Source organism: Suillus subalutaceus, assembly GCF_016647625.1.
Source record: "Suillus subalutaceus strain FC151 chromosome Unknown DFJ58scaffold_8, whole genome shotgun sequence".
Lineage (NCBI taxonomy): Eukaryota > Fungi > Basidiomycota > Agaricomycetes > Boletales > Suillaceae > Suillus > Suillus subalutaceus.
This window is the reverse complement of record NW_024540257.1, coordinates 547,659-563,727: the sequence shown is the minus strand read 5'-3', so window position 1 is coordinate 563,727 and position 16,069 is coordinate 547,659. Positions and strand designations below refer to the sequence as shown.

At 49.9% G+C, this 16,069-nt stretch overlaps 7 protein-coding genes across 7 annotated transcripts; 3 read left to right on the top strand and 4 right to left on the bottom strand.

Annotated features, from left to right (window-relative positions):
- Positions 1–4,803: 4,803 nt before the first annotated feature.
- Positions 4,804–6,679, bottom strand: DFJ58DRAFT_762650 (uncharacterized protein). The gene is made up of 5 exons (XM_041388566.1): positions 6,379–6,679; positions 6,134–6,328; positions 5,910–6,081; positions 5,539–5,861; positions 4,804–5,486 (listed from the first exon to the last, which is right to left on the bottom strand). The coding sequence occupies exons 1-5, from the start codon at positions 6,616–6,618 to the stop codon at positions 4,974–4,976; spliced, it is 1,443 nt and encodes a 480-aa protein (XP_041249406.1). The 5' UTR covers positions 6,619–6,679; the 3' UTR covers positions 4,804–4,973.
- Positions 6,680–6,687: 8 nt separating this feature from the next.
- On the top strand, positions 6,688–8,608 carry DFJ58DRAFT_471233 (uncharacterized protein). The gene is made up of 6 exons (XM_041380540.1): positions 6,688–6,975; positions 7,031–7,263; positions 7,322–7,347; positions 7,396–8,023; positions 8,079–8,242; positions 8,293–8,608. The coding sequence occupies exons 1-6, from the start codon at positions 6,744–6,746 to the stop codon at positions 8,411–8,413; spliced, it is 1,404 nt and encodes a 467-aa protein (XP_041249405.1). The 5' UTR covers positions 6,688–6,743; the 3' UTR covers positions 8,414–8,608.
- A 1,201-nt stretch (positions 8,609–9,809) lies between these two features.
- On the bottom strand, positions 9,810–10,321 carry DFJ58DRAFT_762642 (uncharacterized protein). Its single transcript, XM_041388565.1, has 2 exons — positions 10,212–10,321; positions 9,810–10,155 (listed from the first exon to the last, which is right to left on the bottom strand). The coding sequence occupies exons 1-2, from the start codon at positions 10,269–10,271 to the stop codon at positions 9,982–9,984; spliced, it is 234 nt and encodes a 77-aa protein (XP_041249404.1). The 5' UTR covers positions 10,272–10,321; the 3' UTR covers positions 9,810–9,981.
- Positions 10,322–10,692: 371 nt separating this feature from the next.
- Positions 10,693–11,464, top strand: DFJ58DRAFT_471224 (uncharacterized protein). The gene has a single exon (XM_041380539.1). The coding sequence runs from the start codon at positions 10,781–10,783 to the stop codon at positions 11,381–11,383; it is 603 nt and encodes a 200-aa protein (XP_041249403.1). The 5' UTR covers positions 10,693–10,780; the 3' UTR covers positions 11,384–11,464.
- Positions 11,394–11,566, top strand: DFJ58DRAFT_762639 (uncharacterized protein; the record flags this gene model as incomplete). The annotated part of the gene is made up of 1 exon (XM_041388564.1): positions 11,394–11,566. A coding segment is annotated over one exon (159 nt), but the record flags the coding sequence as incomplete, so codon positions are not given.
- A 1,330-nt stretch (positions 11,567–12,896) lies between these two features.
- Positions 12,897–13,082, bottom strand: DFJ58DRAFT_641725 (uncharacterized protein; the record flags this gene model as incomplete). Its single annotated transcript, XM_041381360.1, has 1 exon — positions 12,897–13,082. A coding segment is annotated over one exon (186 nt), but the record flags the coding sequence as incomplete, so codon positions are not given.
- Positions 13,083–13,248: 166 nt separating this feature from the next.
- Positions 13,249–14,677, bottom strand: DFJ58DRAFT_910841 (FAD dependent oxidoreductase-domain-containing protein). The gene is made up of 4 exons (XM_041395206.1): positions 14,314–14,677; positions 13,961–14,261; positions 13,796–13,911; positions 13,249–13,741 (listed from the first exon to the last, which is right to left on the bottom strand). The coding sequence occupies exons 1-4, from the start codon at positions 14,637–14,639 to the stop codon at positions 13,558–13,560; spliced, it is 927 nt and encodes a 308-aa protein (XP_041249400.1). The 5' UTR covers positions 14,640–14,677; the 3' UTR covers positions 13,249–13,557.
- Between the last annotated feature and the right edge of the window lie 1,392 nt (positions 14,678–16,069).

Genomic DNA, 16,069 nt, shown 5'->3' with positions numbered 1-16,069 from the left:
CCCAGCTAATCGCCGTTGGATAGACTTACTACGCCAAAAACATCGCTTCACTACTCCAGAGTCCGTTACACGTCATCAAAAGACCCAAGTTGCAGCTTGGTCTTTGATCCTCAGATCAACGTCCTCAGTTGTTCCGTTCCATCTCACAATCTGGATTGCAATTATCATCATTCTCTTGTCAAGAGTCAATGTCAGTGTATATCCATCTCTTATCCCCTCTCCTTGTCTGATCTCATTAACAGTTATTGGATATGTCTGAAGGAACTTGGGAGAAGTTGTCCCGGGTCGCTGTCAAGGGTGCTGAATATAACTCTCGTGAACGCCACCCTCATCCGAAATGTTTGGAAGGCACCCGGGTGGCCCTTCTCAACTACATCTACGGATCATTAGACAAGAAAGAAAAGAATCAGATCATTTGGCTGCACGGCACAGCGGGCGTCGGAAAGTCTGCCGTTGCATTCACGGTAGCTGAAAGGATGAAAGGATTGAAAGTGACAGAGCAGACGCAAATAGAGACGCGACTCGCTGGAACATTCTTTTTCTCCCGCAAGCATACAAACCGGCGCACAAGCCGGTTATTTCTTTGCGACGCTTGCCTACCAGCTGGCCACCAATTTCCCCAGCGTCAGGACGCATGTCAATAGGGCTATCCTCGAGAACCCTGCCCTTCTAGACCCCGACAAGCCTGTTCGCGATCAGATGGAAGGCTTGTTTTCTCCGACCACTCAAGAAGCTTCAAGGTAGACTACGCGAATGCGGCAGTCCGCCTTTGACGTTCGTTATCGATGCCCTTGATGAATGCACATCCGAAACCCTCGATCAACCCGCATCCGAATCCTTTGATGAAGACAAATCCGCAAGCGAGCTTGCTGAACTCATATCCCTGCTCGCTCAAGCTCTTCGCGATCCTGAACTGCCCGTGACTCACATTCTAGTCACAAGTCGCTCGGAAGGGCATATTCATGAAGCCATGCAGAACAAAGATGTGCGCCCGCTGGTGGGCGAGATACCAGTGAACATTTCTGGCAGGGGTGTTGCTACCACCATCTCGCTAGACGGCGCAGATGTCGATGAAGACATCTATCGTTTCTTGGAGGATTCGTTCAGAAAACTGCAGCTTCGCTATTCCATCTTCCCACAGCCAACAAACACTCAACTTGAACAGCTAGCGAGCCGAGCGGGTAGACGTTTCATCGTGGCAACTACGATGATGAAGTTTATCGATGATCAACACAACGATCCCCGCGACCGGCTTGAACTCATGCTCGAACTGACGAGTAAACTGCTTTCCAGGAACGGAGGTGTACAGGTTATACGACCTTATCCTCTCCACATGCGCTGACCCGACGTTGGCATACATGCATTTGTCCGTTGTTGCTGTCCTTGCAGATCCTCTTCCGATCTCACAAATATCAGAACTTCTTGGCCCTGGTCAGGGTAGGAACGTCGAGAAAGTGCTGGTGCAGCTACGATCTGTGATAGATCTTCCTACCGACGGCAGTCTCCCCGTGAATATCCATCACTCGTCCGTTCGCGACTATGTTTCCCACCGCTCAAACTGCGGCCTCCGCCAAGTACAAGACACCCCATCACCACACTCTCCTACTCGCACTTTCCTCTCTCCACTTGATGGTGCGCGAAATTCCAGAAAGCACGGCCCTCCTGGATACGCTCTCAGAATTAAAGAAGCATAGCCAGGCTATACAACCCCAGGATCCCCAGGAATTTAAAACACTCGCTTGTCCTTCATGGTCCAGCCACCAGGAGCCAATGCAAGTGCTTATAACTTTGCTATGGCTTCGGGGGGATTCCCGTTCAGAGTTACAGTTCTGGCTAGATACCCCGGATGGGCGTGCCTGGTTGCAGACTGACGGAGTGAAGGACTGGCTGCTGACCCAGGGAGGGATGGACTGGTTGCTGACTATCGGGGGGAATAAGTGGTTGTGGACCCGGGGCGCGCATGATTGGCTACAGACAGAGGCTGGGAAAAACTGGCGGCATACCGATGGGCAAGAATTGTGGTTGCGGACCGAGGGCGGACGAGATTGGCTTGAGACAGATGCCGGACGAGACTGGCTGGAGACGGAGGCTGGGAAAGACTGGTGGCATACCAATGGGCAGATATTGTGGTTGCAGACCCAGGGCGGGCAGGATTGGCTGGAGACAGATGCTGGACGAGACTAGCTGGAGACAGAGGCTGGGCGAGACTGGCTGCTCACTGACGGGAGGTATGAGTGGTTGTGGACCCAGGGCGGGCGAGATTGGATGGAGACGGAGGCTGGGAAAAACTGGCGGCATACCGATGGGCAGAATGTTTGGTTGAGGACCCAGGGCGGGCAGGATTGGCTGGAGACAGATGCCGGACAAGATTGGCTGGAGACGGAGGCTGGGCGAGACTGGCTGCTCACTGACGGGAGGTATCAGTGGTTGAGGACCCAGGGCGGGCCGGATTGGCTGGAGACAGATGCCGGACAAGATTGGCTGGAGACAGAGGCTGGGCGAGACTGGCTGCTCACTGACGGGAGGTATAAGTGGTTGTGGACCCAGGGGGGGCGAGACTGGCTGGAGACAGAGGCCGGGAAAGACTGGCGGAATACCGATGGGCAGGAATGGTGGTTTGGAACCAGGGACGGACAGGGTTGGCTGCAGGCTGGGCGAGACCCCCGGCCATTGGCGCCTCCGCAGACCAGGGGTGAATCCTCCGTGATACAGATGTATGGCGTGAGATACTTGCAGAGCCTTGATGGGCAAGCCTGGCTGCAGACCGAGGGCGGGCACAATTGGCTGCAGACCCCATGCGGGCTAGACTGGTTGTTGTCTGGGAGTGGGAGATCCTGGTTGCGGATCCCACACGGGCGAGACTGGTTGCAGACTGAGAGCGGGCGAGACTGGCTGCAGACGTGGGGCGGGCGAAATTGGCTGCAGACCCAAGGCGGGCGAGGCTGGTTGCAGAACCAGGGTGGGCGAAACTGGTTACAGACACCCCGCGGTAAAGCATGGCGGTTGACCGATGTCTGGGGGACCATGGAAGAATTCTCGAGTACTTTCGGGGTAATCAGAGACCGCATAATCTCTCCAGTATTGTCTTTGCATCCGGCTTTTCAAGCAATCCAGCAGTTCAAGGCGCTGCCGGATTTCTTGATGTTCCCGGTGTTTCTGGCGTTGAGGCACCAGGATCATTCCATTACAGCATTACCAGACATGGAGATTATCCATGCTATGAAAGCCTTTTCGAGTTTCGCAGACGAAGCGCGGAAACAAAGTCAATCAACTTCAGGCGCCCTCAACTACGCATGTCAAAATTGGGGCTGTTCATCTTTCGCGAACTCCGAAACCGTGGGATGAGAGGCTCTCCCATATGTTTCAGGCTTTCTGGAATCGCAATCTTGTCTCTTGGCTCGAAAGGCAGTAGTGTTGAAGGATTTGCCGTCTTGCCTCACTGTTTTGTTCGACGGCGAGAAACTTTTTTCAAGGTGCTTGTGTTCCCAATGATTTCTAGGACTTGCAATCTGACCTGTGCTTATAGGAACATCTCCGAGCTCCTGGGTCATATCAGTAATCACTCTCAGTGAAGCTGCCGGTTATATGCCACATGTCAAAAAAAAAAAAGTCTTGCTATCCCACGCATAGATTTCTTACTACCAAGAAACCCAAGTGTTTATAGTACCATGCGACGTATTTACATTTTTCTCCGTCTCCAGCAGATCGTACTAGCATGTTTCGAGGTGAGATTGAGCAGGCGAAACAAAGGCGTTTGCTTTTGCCATCCCCTCTAAGTTAAAAACCCAATGGGGGAAGCGGAAACATCTTTGGAGTCTGTACACTCCGTAATTTTACAGTTCCTCTCGTGGCATGCTAGCTAATGTATACTATTTCGCGAAAACAAAAGGTGGTCGAATATCATGCTATGTATATTATGTGTGTAGCGACCGTCCTTGACTCAGTCAGCGCACGCACATGCTCCCCTTCGATGTGATACTAAATGGCAAAGGCCGCCCCCGATCTCTTTGACATCAAGATATCGGGTGTAGTGACTATGCATGTGTGTCTATGTGCACAAGGGATTCCTGCTGCAACATCGTCTGAATCAGGCATATTAAACGAAGTTTACTACCTCAAACATCAACGAATTTCCAAGATGAAGCGCAGTTTGTTCAGGAAAAGGACCATGTGGATGGAAGATTTATATATTATACCCCAGACATAGCGACCCTGACTAGTTTGCTAGAAGTACTTGCAGACCTGAATAAATGCGATGATTAGCGCATATAATAGGGGTGTTCACCAACGATGATAGACCATGATAGTGTTTAGCCTAGAGCGAGATATCTTCATGAGTGACGCCAGAAATAATACGGGAGCTCAACCGCCCACAACGAAAGATTCGTGATCTCCTACATGACGGAAGTGAACGGTTTCAAGCTGCCAGCTTTCTGAATCTAACTTCATTCATAAGTATTTTCGAAGTCAATTTCTCGAGGCGTGCGTCGCCCTATCTCTAGAACGACACAACACTCTAGAATGATGTTCTGCGAAGTGGTAAGACTAAACGGTACTTGGGGGACAGGACTCGAACTCACCTCCTGTATGCCCTCGAAAAAACCATCTCATGGTGACAATGCGCTATGAAATCATTTTAATAATTGAATACTATTGAAGAAAATCTGGACCTGTTAGTCTCATCTCACGCCCTGAACGCTTTCAGCCAACGTTCAGGTGGATTAAATAGTACAAAATCAGTATCGCAGACACTTGAGATAGATCCACGAAATGCATGTAGTCGATGCTAGGATAGGAATGGTATAGACGCATCGCAAACACTATTTGCGTGCATTTATACCATCCCTACCCTCCATTTCCTCTAGACTCGAGAGAAAACACATCTCAACTTCCCACATCAAGAAAGGTATGAATAGAAACATCGAAAAGCTGAACAAAACCGTAAACAGTACGTCCTCCGTAACAGACAGATATCAAGATCTCGGAGCGTTGCCTCTATGCGATCTTACCCAAGAGTCCACCTTGCTCTTGTCCCCAACGAGTCCATGTTCGGCCTTCAAATGCCGACGAAGATCATATGCGCGAGTTAAGATGTGATCGCAGTGCGCTGAAGAGTCGGAAAGCGGAGTTTCCGGAGGCAATAGTAGTAGGTCCTCAACGTTGGGGTATGGACACCGTATGGTTTTTGACGTTGGCATGCGAGTACGGAGGGAGTAGGCATGTCCGGTGATGCGATCGATGCTCAAGTGCGCTGCTGAGTCTGCCGGTTCATTGCCGGAACAGTCAGCATCAGTATCAGTGGTTGTAGCGCCGTCCGACTCGGACGGATCTGTGACAGATTGATCACTCCTTGTGCTATGGATTTTGGTCAGATGCCTTTCGAGGAGCTTTTTGTAGCCAAATGCACTAGAGCAATGTTGATGCGGGCAAACATGTTTTCTGTGGCCCAGATGAATCACATTGTTATGCGTCGTGAGGGCTTTCATCTGTGCATGGCGTTAGAATTGATCGAAAAGAAACATCGGTCGACGATCGCACAGATTTGAATTCTTTCCCGCATTTGTCGCATTTCCAGTCTCTGCCCACTTCTCCACCGCGTCTACGTTTGCGAGGCAAGTCTGTTGCTTCTGATGGTTCTACGTCTGCTAGGACGGCTTCTAGTTCTTGTTGTTCGTGTAGTTTCTGATGAGCGCGTAAATTGTGCTGGGAAGCAAATGTTCGTCCGTTGCATGAGGAATGCATGCATGTTGGAGGGTGGGCATCGCGTATATGGGCCTGGAGGGACGTCCATGTCGGGTAATATGTAGGGTCAGCGTTGGATGAAGGTAGGCAATTTGGGTGTGAACACGTGTAACGTTTATCTGAAAGAATGATAAATCATCATACACATGGATGTGAAGCACACGAACCGTCATGAGTCTTGACGTGACCTTTAAGCTTTTGGTTCGTATCGAACGATTTGGTGCACCCTGGGTGTGTGCACATGTAAGATTTCGTACCTGGGGGTGCGTGTACCTGGCAGGTGTGAGATCGCAGCTGATGATGCTTGGCAAACACTTCATCGCAGCCCTCTACCGTGCACTGAGAAGACGAAATCAGCGCGGATGGTTTGGATAGTGAAGATAGCACATACAGCATACGGTTTAGCCCCACTGTGCGTATTCTCGTGCACATGGAGGTGCTGGAGGGTCCAGAACCGTTTCTGGCAGGTTGCTGATTCCGTACACACATAAGGGCGTTCTGACTCGGGAAGATGGCTTTTTGCATGTGCTTGAAGATGGGATTCGCGCAGATATGACTTTTGGCAAGTTGTGCAGACGTAGGGGCGCTGTTTGAGCTAATTAGCACAGAGTGGGCGTAAAAAAATCGCCACGTTACCTCTCCTGTATGGGACCTTATGTGCTCTGCTAGCCTACAAGCTTTGGAGTAGGACTTTGTGCATCCAGAATACGTGCAAGGATGACGGGCTTTGTTTGAGGAAGGCTCTGGGGTATCGCGGACAACGAGATTCGCAGTTGAAGTCGATGGCTCGGGTTGTGGACTCGCAGAAATGTGTAAAACATATCTAGTGGCTTTGCGCTTCCCAAGGACTGTCGTCGATGACAACAAAAGCGACATTCTAAGCCCGCTGCCTACTTATGAATTATGGAAGTGGAGCAGAAGCAAGCCTCAATTTACATGGCTTATATTTTTACCGATCGGGGTTTGTGAGTGCTTAACTGGTACTTGTTCCCGCCCGCTCAATGGTCATGCATAGCCTGTCGGTGCCAACACGAAGAGAGGCCATCCTACTCATTTTCGTATTCGTTTCTTTGCTATTGTTCTCAAGAACGGGCTATGATACGTCCGCGGTCAGATTTTGGGATGTCGATAAGTCAGGCGCTGAGCCTACGGCGCAAATTGAGTCTTGGAGGACACGAATAACTTGGTCAAATGGACACGTACCAAACACCCGTGTGGTTTCTCATGTCCCTGGTACGTTCTTATTTGAAGTCATTGGAGCCGTCCCAGGCTGAGTAGCCTCCCATAGGATGGACTATTTTTGATAACCTCTTTGTCTTGAACGGCACTGTTTTTGTCGTGACGGATTTCCCATCAAGTATTCCTGACCGTTCTACCATCACTTCTACCGGCGTGACTATCTTCAATGGTGAAGAAGCTGCAAAAGATCGAATCCCAGGGGACCGCGAGATGCGAGTTATTTCGACTGATCAAGCTCAAAAACTATTCGGTTCAAGCGCCGAGTTGCTTGATGGCGTCACAGTGAGTAATAGGAATCATTCAACTTGCGCTAGCTGCTCAACCTTGGATAATGCGACAGTGGCTCGTAAATGATCCTCCTCAATTGTAAGTAACAGGGGCTAGCAACCAACTAGAGCTCATTTCAAATGCCAGCATTACCCACTACTATCACTGGTCGGCTGAACTCTTTTTTGGATTCTGGCGGACGTATTCCTCATTGGACACTGCTATTGACGAGATGGGGAAATCCACGCTTCCCGCTCTCCGTCGGATATTTTTTGCCCATGCGGATGGAGATCATTGGAGGGACTATGCTTTGATGAACCAATGGGTCTTGCGCAGCGCTTTCCCCTCTCTAACGACAGAATACTCTTATGACTGGGAAGATCGCGCAGCTATGGGTCGCCCGATGATGTTGGACCGCGTGATCTTTAATGACCGAGCCGCCGCCATGCAAGGTCAACATTTCTTGAGCACCGGGCGGACGGCATCAGAGCCATCCGCTTTGCCTGGGAGTGCGCATTGGTGGAGTACGATTCGCGCAAACGTTATCCGCGTTTGCGGGCTGGACCCGAATACAGTGGGTGATGCGGAGCAGACGCCTGTTATTACATACGTATCGCGTCAAGAGTGGGGACGTCGTATGCTCATACAGGAGGATCATGAGCGTCTTGTGGAGGAGCTTTATAAGCTTCGAGACCAGTATGGGTACGAAGTGAATGTCGTTAGCATGGACAAGTTTTCTCGAGCAGAGCAGCTCGCTCTCGCGGCGAGAACTACGGTTTGTGCTAGTTTTTATCTTTTAGTTTGGTATGACTGACGATGGGGTTTTGCAGATCATGATGGGTGTCCATGGCAACGGACTTACGTCACTAGTCTGGATGAGGCCATCACCTCAAGCTACGGTAATGGAATTTTTCTTCCCAGGAGGTTTTGCACGAGATTATGAGTACACCACGCGCGCTCTTGGCATGGTACATTACGGGTTCTGGGGCGACGAGTGAGCACGTTTGTTTTGCTGTTGCGTCATTGTCTAATATAGCTGTGCAGGTACTTTACGAGTCCTGACACCCCGGAGCAGGCATATCCTGAAGGGTTCCAGGGAACGAGCATTCCTATCGATGGAGCTGTTGTGGCGAGATTGTGTCACGAGAGACTTTTACTCCGGTGAAATTCACTGGGCTGGTCTTTGATGATATAGAAAATAAATCTAGTTTGATCTGCTCGGCTGTGGATTATGCTATGCTGCTTCGCTATGACTGGGACTTTTGTAAGGAGTACTACTTGGCACTTGTAGTACCTTACTCTTACTACTAAAATGTTGGAAATGCTCACTTTCACATCTTCACTATCGATGCCTGTTTGTATGCGTACCACAGCTTGAAGTACAGTAAACGTTAGATGCCCGACGAACAGTGAATTGGAGTGAGAAAGCGAGGCTAGATCTGGGGCAAGACTGACTTTGCGGAAACTGTCCACGGAGCCGGGGTAACAGTGGTCAGACAAAGAATGTGGATGTGCATCCGTCGCAAATGCTGGGCGCGCAGGCGCATATCGACGTGCTCTGAGAAGGCTCAGAAACCCGTGTGAGTTAATGTGTGATAAAGGAAGTGGACGTATGTTCAACCAAGCGCACTGCATCGAACTACACTGCGTCAGCAGGATGCTCTGACCAACGTCCACGGTGAACTCTTGTGCTGTCGAGGAATGGAAGTATAAATTGTAGGATGAGCAGCAAGGGGCTCACGGTGCTCTGCGCAGAGACGACCGTCAACCTGAGGGGTAGACAAAATCTCGATTGATGCAGTAATGTGATGTAGGATTGTAGGATGAACAGCAAGGGGCTTGCGGTGCTCTGCAGTTGTGGGCAGCAAGACGATCGTCAACCCGAGAGGTGACGCTGGGATGATGATATGTATTTCGCTATATACAGCTCAGCACGATGATACATGCAGGCTGGGTAATGCACCTACCAGAATATCCCGGCACCATGCGTCCAGCTGAGCGGTTGCGCTATTCGCTTCCTTCATCCGTTTTTTTCTCAGACTGCTACGACGTCGTTCCTCACTCAAACGAGTGGCTCCACCTGCCTGCGTCTCACCCAGAGCTAATTCTTGGTCCAGCCCAACCTAACAGATCATGTCAGCGACTCTCGAAGCTGAACTCGATGACTCAAGGAAGAAAGTGTACGTAAAATTAGTGCCGGTGTTATCGGCGCGTGGTGTTACAGTCATGTGATGTATTAGTCACGTCACGTTGGAATCTCGCAGCTTATGCCGCTCGAATTGCTTCTTGAGTCTTTCTGTCACCAACGCTGATTGAGTGTCGTTACATGATTATGATGAGTATCTCGTATGAATTCTTTCTTCTTCCCCTCGCTGTGATATCTTTCGAGAATAAGTTTGCGAAAGATTCTCATCATACATTTACATGCACAGAAAGTTCTGCGTCACACAACTTTGTAAATAATATATTACACGCATACGCATCTAGTAAATTATCCGCCTCTGCCTTCTTCCACGAGCTCTACTCAGGGAACCACTCTCAAAGCTTTTCCCACACTTCAAATTCCTGTCTCAACACCATATCTGCCAGCGCCTTCCCACTCAACTAACCATGCATGCACCATCCCCTCGCCCGAATACCTCGCTGCAATCAATTTCTCCAGTGCAGCACCCACATGTACCCCTCCCCTTTCTCACATTTCACAACCCCCAGCTTTGTCCACAACATATTATCTTATGACGACCTTGGAGCGGCGTCCACACGCGTGCATCTCGTGTAGTTCTCGCGTGCTAGGGTGCAAACTTCAAGCTCACCGCTCCGCTGCGCCTGCTGGAGGCCGATTACTACATCAACAAAAAAACTAAAACCTTGCATACCACGCAACAGGACAGTGACAGCCAGTACAAGGTGTGTAATTGATGCCATCCCCACAAACACATGACAAACTTGTGTTGGTGATGGAGGCGTGGAGGCCTCGTGCGTGGGCGTCTATGGAAACGAGGCAGTTTACCGGTTGGCGGCATCACGAAGTTGCAGTCCTTCTGCAAAACTGCTCGTGATTTTGGGTATCGCTGGGCATGGAGTGATATATGTTGTATTAACAAGAGCAACAATGTTGAGCTCCAAGAATCGGTCAACTCCTTGTTCGCATGGTATCACCACTCTGCGCTCACGGTCGTATACCTCTCGGATGTTCCGCCTTCGTCAAAGTCTGGCGCAACGGCAAAGAGTGCTTGGAACACTCGCGGATGGACGGTTCAAGAATTCCTCGCTCCCAACGTCATTCTATTTTACCAGAAGAATTGGACTCCTTATCTCAATGATCGCACTTCCAACCACAAGGACTCTGTTGTGATAATGCAAGAGTTGGAGGACGCGACTGGCATAGATCGACCAGCCGTCGTGGCCTTCCGTCCCGGGATGAGAAACTCCCGAGAGAAATTGCAGTGAGCGTCAACACGTATTACCACATTGCAAGAAGACATTGCATACTCGTTATCTGGCGTCTTTGGCGTCCGCCTACGTGTTGATTATGGCGAGAATAAGCAGAATGCACTCGAGCGGCTCCTGCAGGAAATTCATAGCTCAGTCGGGCGACATTACTGCTCTGGACTGGGTCGGAAGGTCATCGGAGTTCAACAGCTGTCTACCAGCCGATATCACTTCATACGAAGCTCCACCATGCAAACTCCCATCTTTATCCGAAGATGAGATTCAGTCATCTGTCTCCTCGCTGCGAGGTGTTGTGACTCTAGAGTTGGCTTCGAAATTGTATCAGACACTCGACCGCCTGAGCGCTCCCCGTTTCGCGCACCACCGGTTGCATCTCCCTTGCATTGTATTCCCAGTCACAGAAACCAGGCGGAGGCCAAGTCGAGACCAGGACGCATATATGTATGAACTCAAGTCAGATGGACTTCATGACCTGCAGATCACCACAGAAGACAAGTTAATCCCATTCTCGCCTGCAGGGCCACCGCCCGTCTGGCAGACGATCTTGCTTGTCCGTCCATGGAGTCGCGATCTCCTTGAGTTGCATGACCCTGCAGATGATATGCAGAGCGTGGAAGATTGGTCTATGCCCGGATCTCTATTGCACGATTCACCCGCTGCACAAAACGAGCCGGATTCTTAGTCGCGAGCATTGCGTTTGATTGTTCGCCTTGGACAGCCTTTTAGTGCATTTTTGCTAGCGCGGCGGCGTGACGGAGAATTCAAGAGGATCGCATCGGATCATGATATCGTTACAAGGGTTAAAGACATGACTTCTGTTGATAACATGATGGTCATTAGGACACTAGAGATACTGTAGCTGTATATAGAATCTCTTAAAGATATCTGAGCGGTTTTCGCTTGTACCTTGATGATCAAATATGTGTATTATCGTATATGCATATACTGACTTGAAAGCAGACTTTAACTTGGAGGGTGATTCTCCTGGAAGTGGTGAAGGATAGGATAAGACACCACCATTAAGGGAGCGTCAGAAAGAGTCCATGCCATGTATCATACACGGAGGTACATCGGGATTGGAAATATGGGCATTAAACGCCGTGTAAGATAGATTGAATTCGAAGTAGCCGCTTGTGAGAGATTTCGACAATTTGGTGTCTCGTCCTTTTTGGCGGCGACAGAACTACAGTTAAGAAGAGTTACACGCATATGCATTTAAACCCTTATCTTTCCGATGGTTCACAATGACGTTCGCCTGTTCCAGGAAAGCATTTACCCGCACGTCCATCGTGCACCTTGCATGAGATTGGTGGTATGAGCAGTACCAACCATTCTGGTGAAGTCACAAGTGCGATTCTTAATGAGTTCCTGATCTTACGAACGCAGTTTGGCGAGAGCTTCTTTTGCGCAAGGACGCGGATGCGCCTCAGGGGTGGTGTGATTGGGGTGGACTGAGAATCTGAGCTAAGGGGAAGCCACCACCAACCCAGCAAGTCACCATCAGATTTGCCACCGATGCGTTTGAGTGACATTCTTCAAGAAAGAAGCTGGAGTGACCGTTGCTCGAATGTTGTTCCACTACGGACTACGCTGCGTGGGCAGGATGCTCCGACCAACGTCCACGGTAAATGTTTGTGCAGTTCGGTGGCTATATGAGGAATGGTAGGGTGAATGTTAATATATGTTGGGGATAAGAAGTGCACGCACTATACCGGTACCAGCCCTGGAGAATTATTAATTAGCCTCCGGGTGGTTTTCTTCCTTTTTCGAGTCCTTATCGCTTCTTGTTGTCTTGACCGGCGTTGTCTTTACCGCTTGCTTCTTTCCGTCTCGGACATCCTGACGTTTAACGTTTAATACTTGGTCTTTTCCTCTTCTACCTCAACACGTCCGCTGAGACGTACTCTCGTGTCCAAGGGGCTCACGGTGCTCTGCGGCAGCGTCAGCCTGAGGGGCAGCGAGACCTTCCTTCCCTTTCCTATCCTACTTGGTCCCGTTCGAAGCCATGCTTTCCTTAGGATGAAGAAGGGTTTCGATCGAGACCAAGTATCTCGTTTGGATTCTTTCTTTTCTGTGTCATATCTTCTGAGGATTCCTGCGTAACATTGATTTCTCAGATATTCTCGCAAGACATGGTTAAACAACTTGGAGTGGAATAATATTACACGCACACGCTAATCGTCCAACGCATCCAGTAAATTCTCTGCCTTTGCCTTCTTCCACCTCTTCTCAGTAACTCTCATAATATCCGGGAACCACTCCCCAAGCTTGCCCTCCACTTCCCGTCCCAACACCATATCTGCCAGCGCCTTCCCACTCAACCATGCATGCACCATCCCCTCGCCCGAATACCCAGCTGCAATCCACTCTCCCGGTGCAGCACCCACATGCAATCCCTCCCCTTTCTCACTTTTCACAACCGAACTCAACGGCGGCTCGCTCCTTCCAGATATAACACGCGGCAAACGGCCAACCCAAGGTATCAAATCTGCCGAAATGCCCAAAATACCACTCCACAACGCCTTGACGCGTCCTTCCGCCCACTCCCCCTCGCCCCCCTCCAAAAGCACCCCTTCCCTCCCCCAATTATTCTCCCCAAAATACCTAGGAAGCACACCAGATAAATGCGCCCCGATACGTGTGCTATACGTCGTATCGTCCGTATTTCCCATAGCCTCGTATCCTTCATCGCCGTCTTGAGCGAATCCACCACCTAGCATGAGCTCGTGTTCCCCTGTGGGGAGTTGAGTGAGGTAGTCATAGCCAATTGGTCGGGTGTAGAAGACGAAGGAGCGCTGGGAGGTGGGGTTGGAATCGGGGATGGCGAGGGACTGTCCGGGGCGTTGGGCTGACATGTTACCCTCGGAAGGGAATGATTTTACCGCGGAACTTTTCGAGGAGGGTTGCTGCCCAGCCGTTGGTTGCATGGATGATGTGCGGGGTTGTGATGATCCCGCGGGGGGTGGAGAGGGTGTAGTAGGGGCTGGAACGTGTTGGAGGTAAGACGGAGGTGCATGGTGTGTTGGTGCAGAGTGAGAAGCTGTGGGTGGTAGGTCAGTTTGATTGGTTTCGCCGGGAAGAAGCGGTTATTTACCGGTCGGGGTATCGTGATAGAAGCTTTGCGAGGATTCCGGTCACGAATTGGTATGGGTGGATTGCGCCTGCGCTGGAAGATATGCAACCCACCGTGTCAGATGCTAGGCGGTATTTCTGGGCCGAAGCATAAGTTTTTCTTCTACGACCGAGTCGCAAGACATACCTCGATAGCTTCTTTTGCTTCATACACCTCATGGTGCTCAGCATCGAAGGGAAGGTCTGCTTTATATGTTTGGACCTTTGTCTTCGCCTTCTCGAACATGTCCGAGTTATAAAACACATCTACAGAGTCCACCTCCCGCCACTGAGATTCTGCAAGAATGCCTTCTTGCTCTGCGACACTTCGTAACTCCTCGAGATGCGCCAACCTCAATTTAATCATCTTTTGAGCGACAACTTGTCCGTGATCACGTTTGAGAGAGGTGTAGTCGTGATATAGAGGCGGCGAGATGTGTCCGCCGTTTCTACCGAAGATGTTAGTCCACTGGTTTACGAATGAGTCGATACGAGACTTACCTCCCAGTCGCCCCAGAACACGCATCTCTCGCTTCCAACACAACAACTCTAACATCATGCTCCTCAGCACTTGCACTATCCAAAAGCCTCCTCACAACCGACGTCCCAGTAATACCCGAGCCAATAACGACAAAGTCAGCATGCGTCGGGAGCTGGGAAACGTGAGTGGCGATGGGGGATGGTGGGTAGGACCAGAATGAACGGCTGGGGTTCGGGAGTGGGAGCCCTGGGGAGCTCTGAATGCGTTCTTGGAGAGTTTGGAAGGTGTGGAGGTTATCGAGGAATTCAGCTAGTGCTAGGCGAGCGAGGGAGACTGTGTTGCCCATAATCGCGGGAAGAAAGCGGCTGTGGCGTGCTTGCGTTTTGTCGTGTTCTTGATTCTGCCAATGTGCATCTTCGTCTTATACATAGAATCAACATGCCATCCTAACGTTTCATATGAGAAAATATTCTCTGTTCAAGCTTCAACTCCCATACTTGAAGCTCACAAGGAGTCAGCTCAGATTCAGGAAAATGTTCAGCTCAATTGAAGGTGTGTAGCTACATATCATTATCTCTGTACTGACATTTCACTTCCGTCTTCATTTGTCTATGACATGTCTAGGAGACTAACTCGAGAGCGAAACGCAATCAAAGAGGCGCTGTTGAGACGTTGAACTTCACGTTGATTATTGGCTCAATAGGACATGGTGTTCACTACTACATCAAACAGGCTACCTTGACCTCTGCCCGACCTCTGCCAGACTGCCGCAGTCTTCAAGTTGGCATGTTAGATGCGGTGGCATCTCGTTCTCTGTGCTATCGTCTGACCCAGTCATTAACGGTATCTTCACGGTGAGCGGTACTCATTGATCATTGTCGAATATCATTCTAAATTGAGTTGATGCAACTCCACGCATGATACACAACAGTGACCGCACCATTATGTACGTTTTAGCATTGTTCAAGAGTGCTGACGTGAGTTGAACTAGGAGTACTTTGTTGAAACGCACGACCCGTGTCAAACATGGAGTCATTCTCCGCGCAAAAGATCTTTCGAGTCGTTCCTCGTGCAAGGGATCTACGTAAAATATTTCGAGCCATTCTTCATCGAGCGCAACGCCCAAAAATCTTTCGAGTCATTCGTCCGACTCGGAGGGATCTACGTAAAATATTTCGAGTCATTCTTCATCCGAGCGCAACGCCCTAAATTTGGAGATCATCGTCTGATGAAATAATGTTCAAGGCGATTAGTCTGCCAGGTCATCAAGTGTTTTACATGGTGAGCGTTCGTTCTCGAATTCAAATGCACACTGATACGATCCCGCGCGTGATACTTTATGGGTGCAATGTATCAACCAATCATTAGTATCCACCGGCAACCAACTATTGATCATTACCCTGGTCCAGGCGCCCAAGAAGACTCGGTAGTCATGTGCTAGGGCACACTTACATTTTTGAACCCTTATTATCAATTAGTACGGGCAGTATCTTGCTATTTTGCGCCGAGCTGCTGGGACGTGCGATTATCGTCCGACGGCATGTTTAAGACAAGAAAAGCAGTCTGCCTGTCAATCAGCGGTATCCATACGGTGAGTGCCCATTGTCAAATATCAAAGTGCACTGATACGTCCGTACGCAAACCAAATATTTTAGCCGTTCAGCGGGTAACGATCTTCCTGCTTCAGGAGCCGATGAAGAGGTTATATTTTGAGGCATATGTTAGTACTCCTATTGTCGATTAATCAGGACCCTGACATCATCTACCTGATAGTGA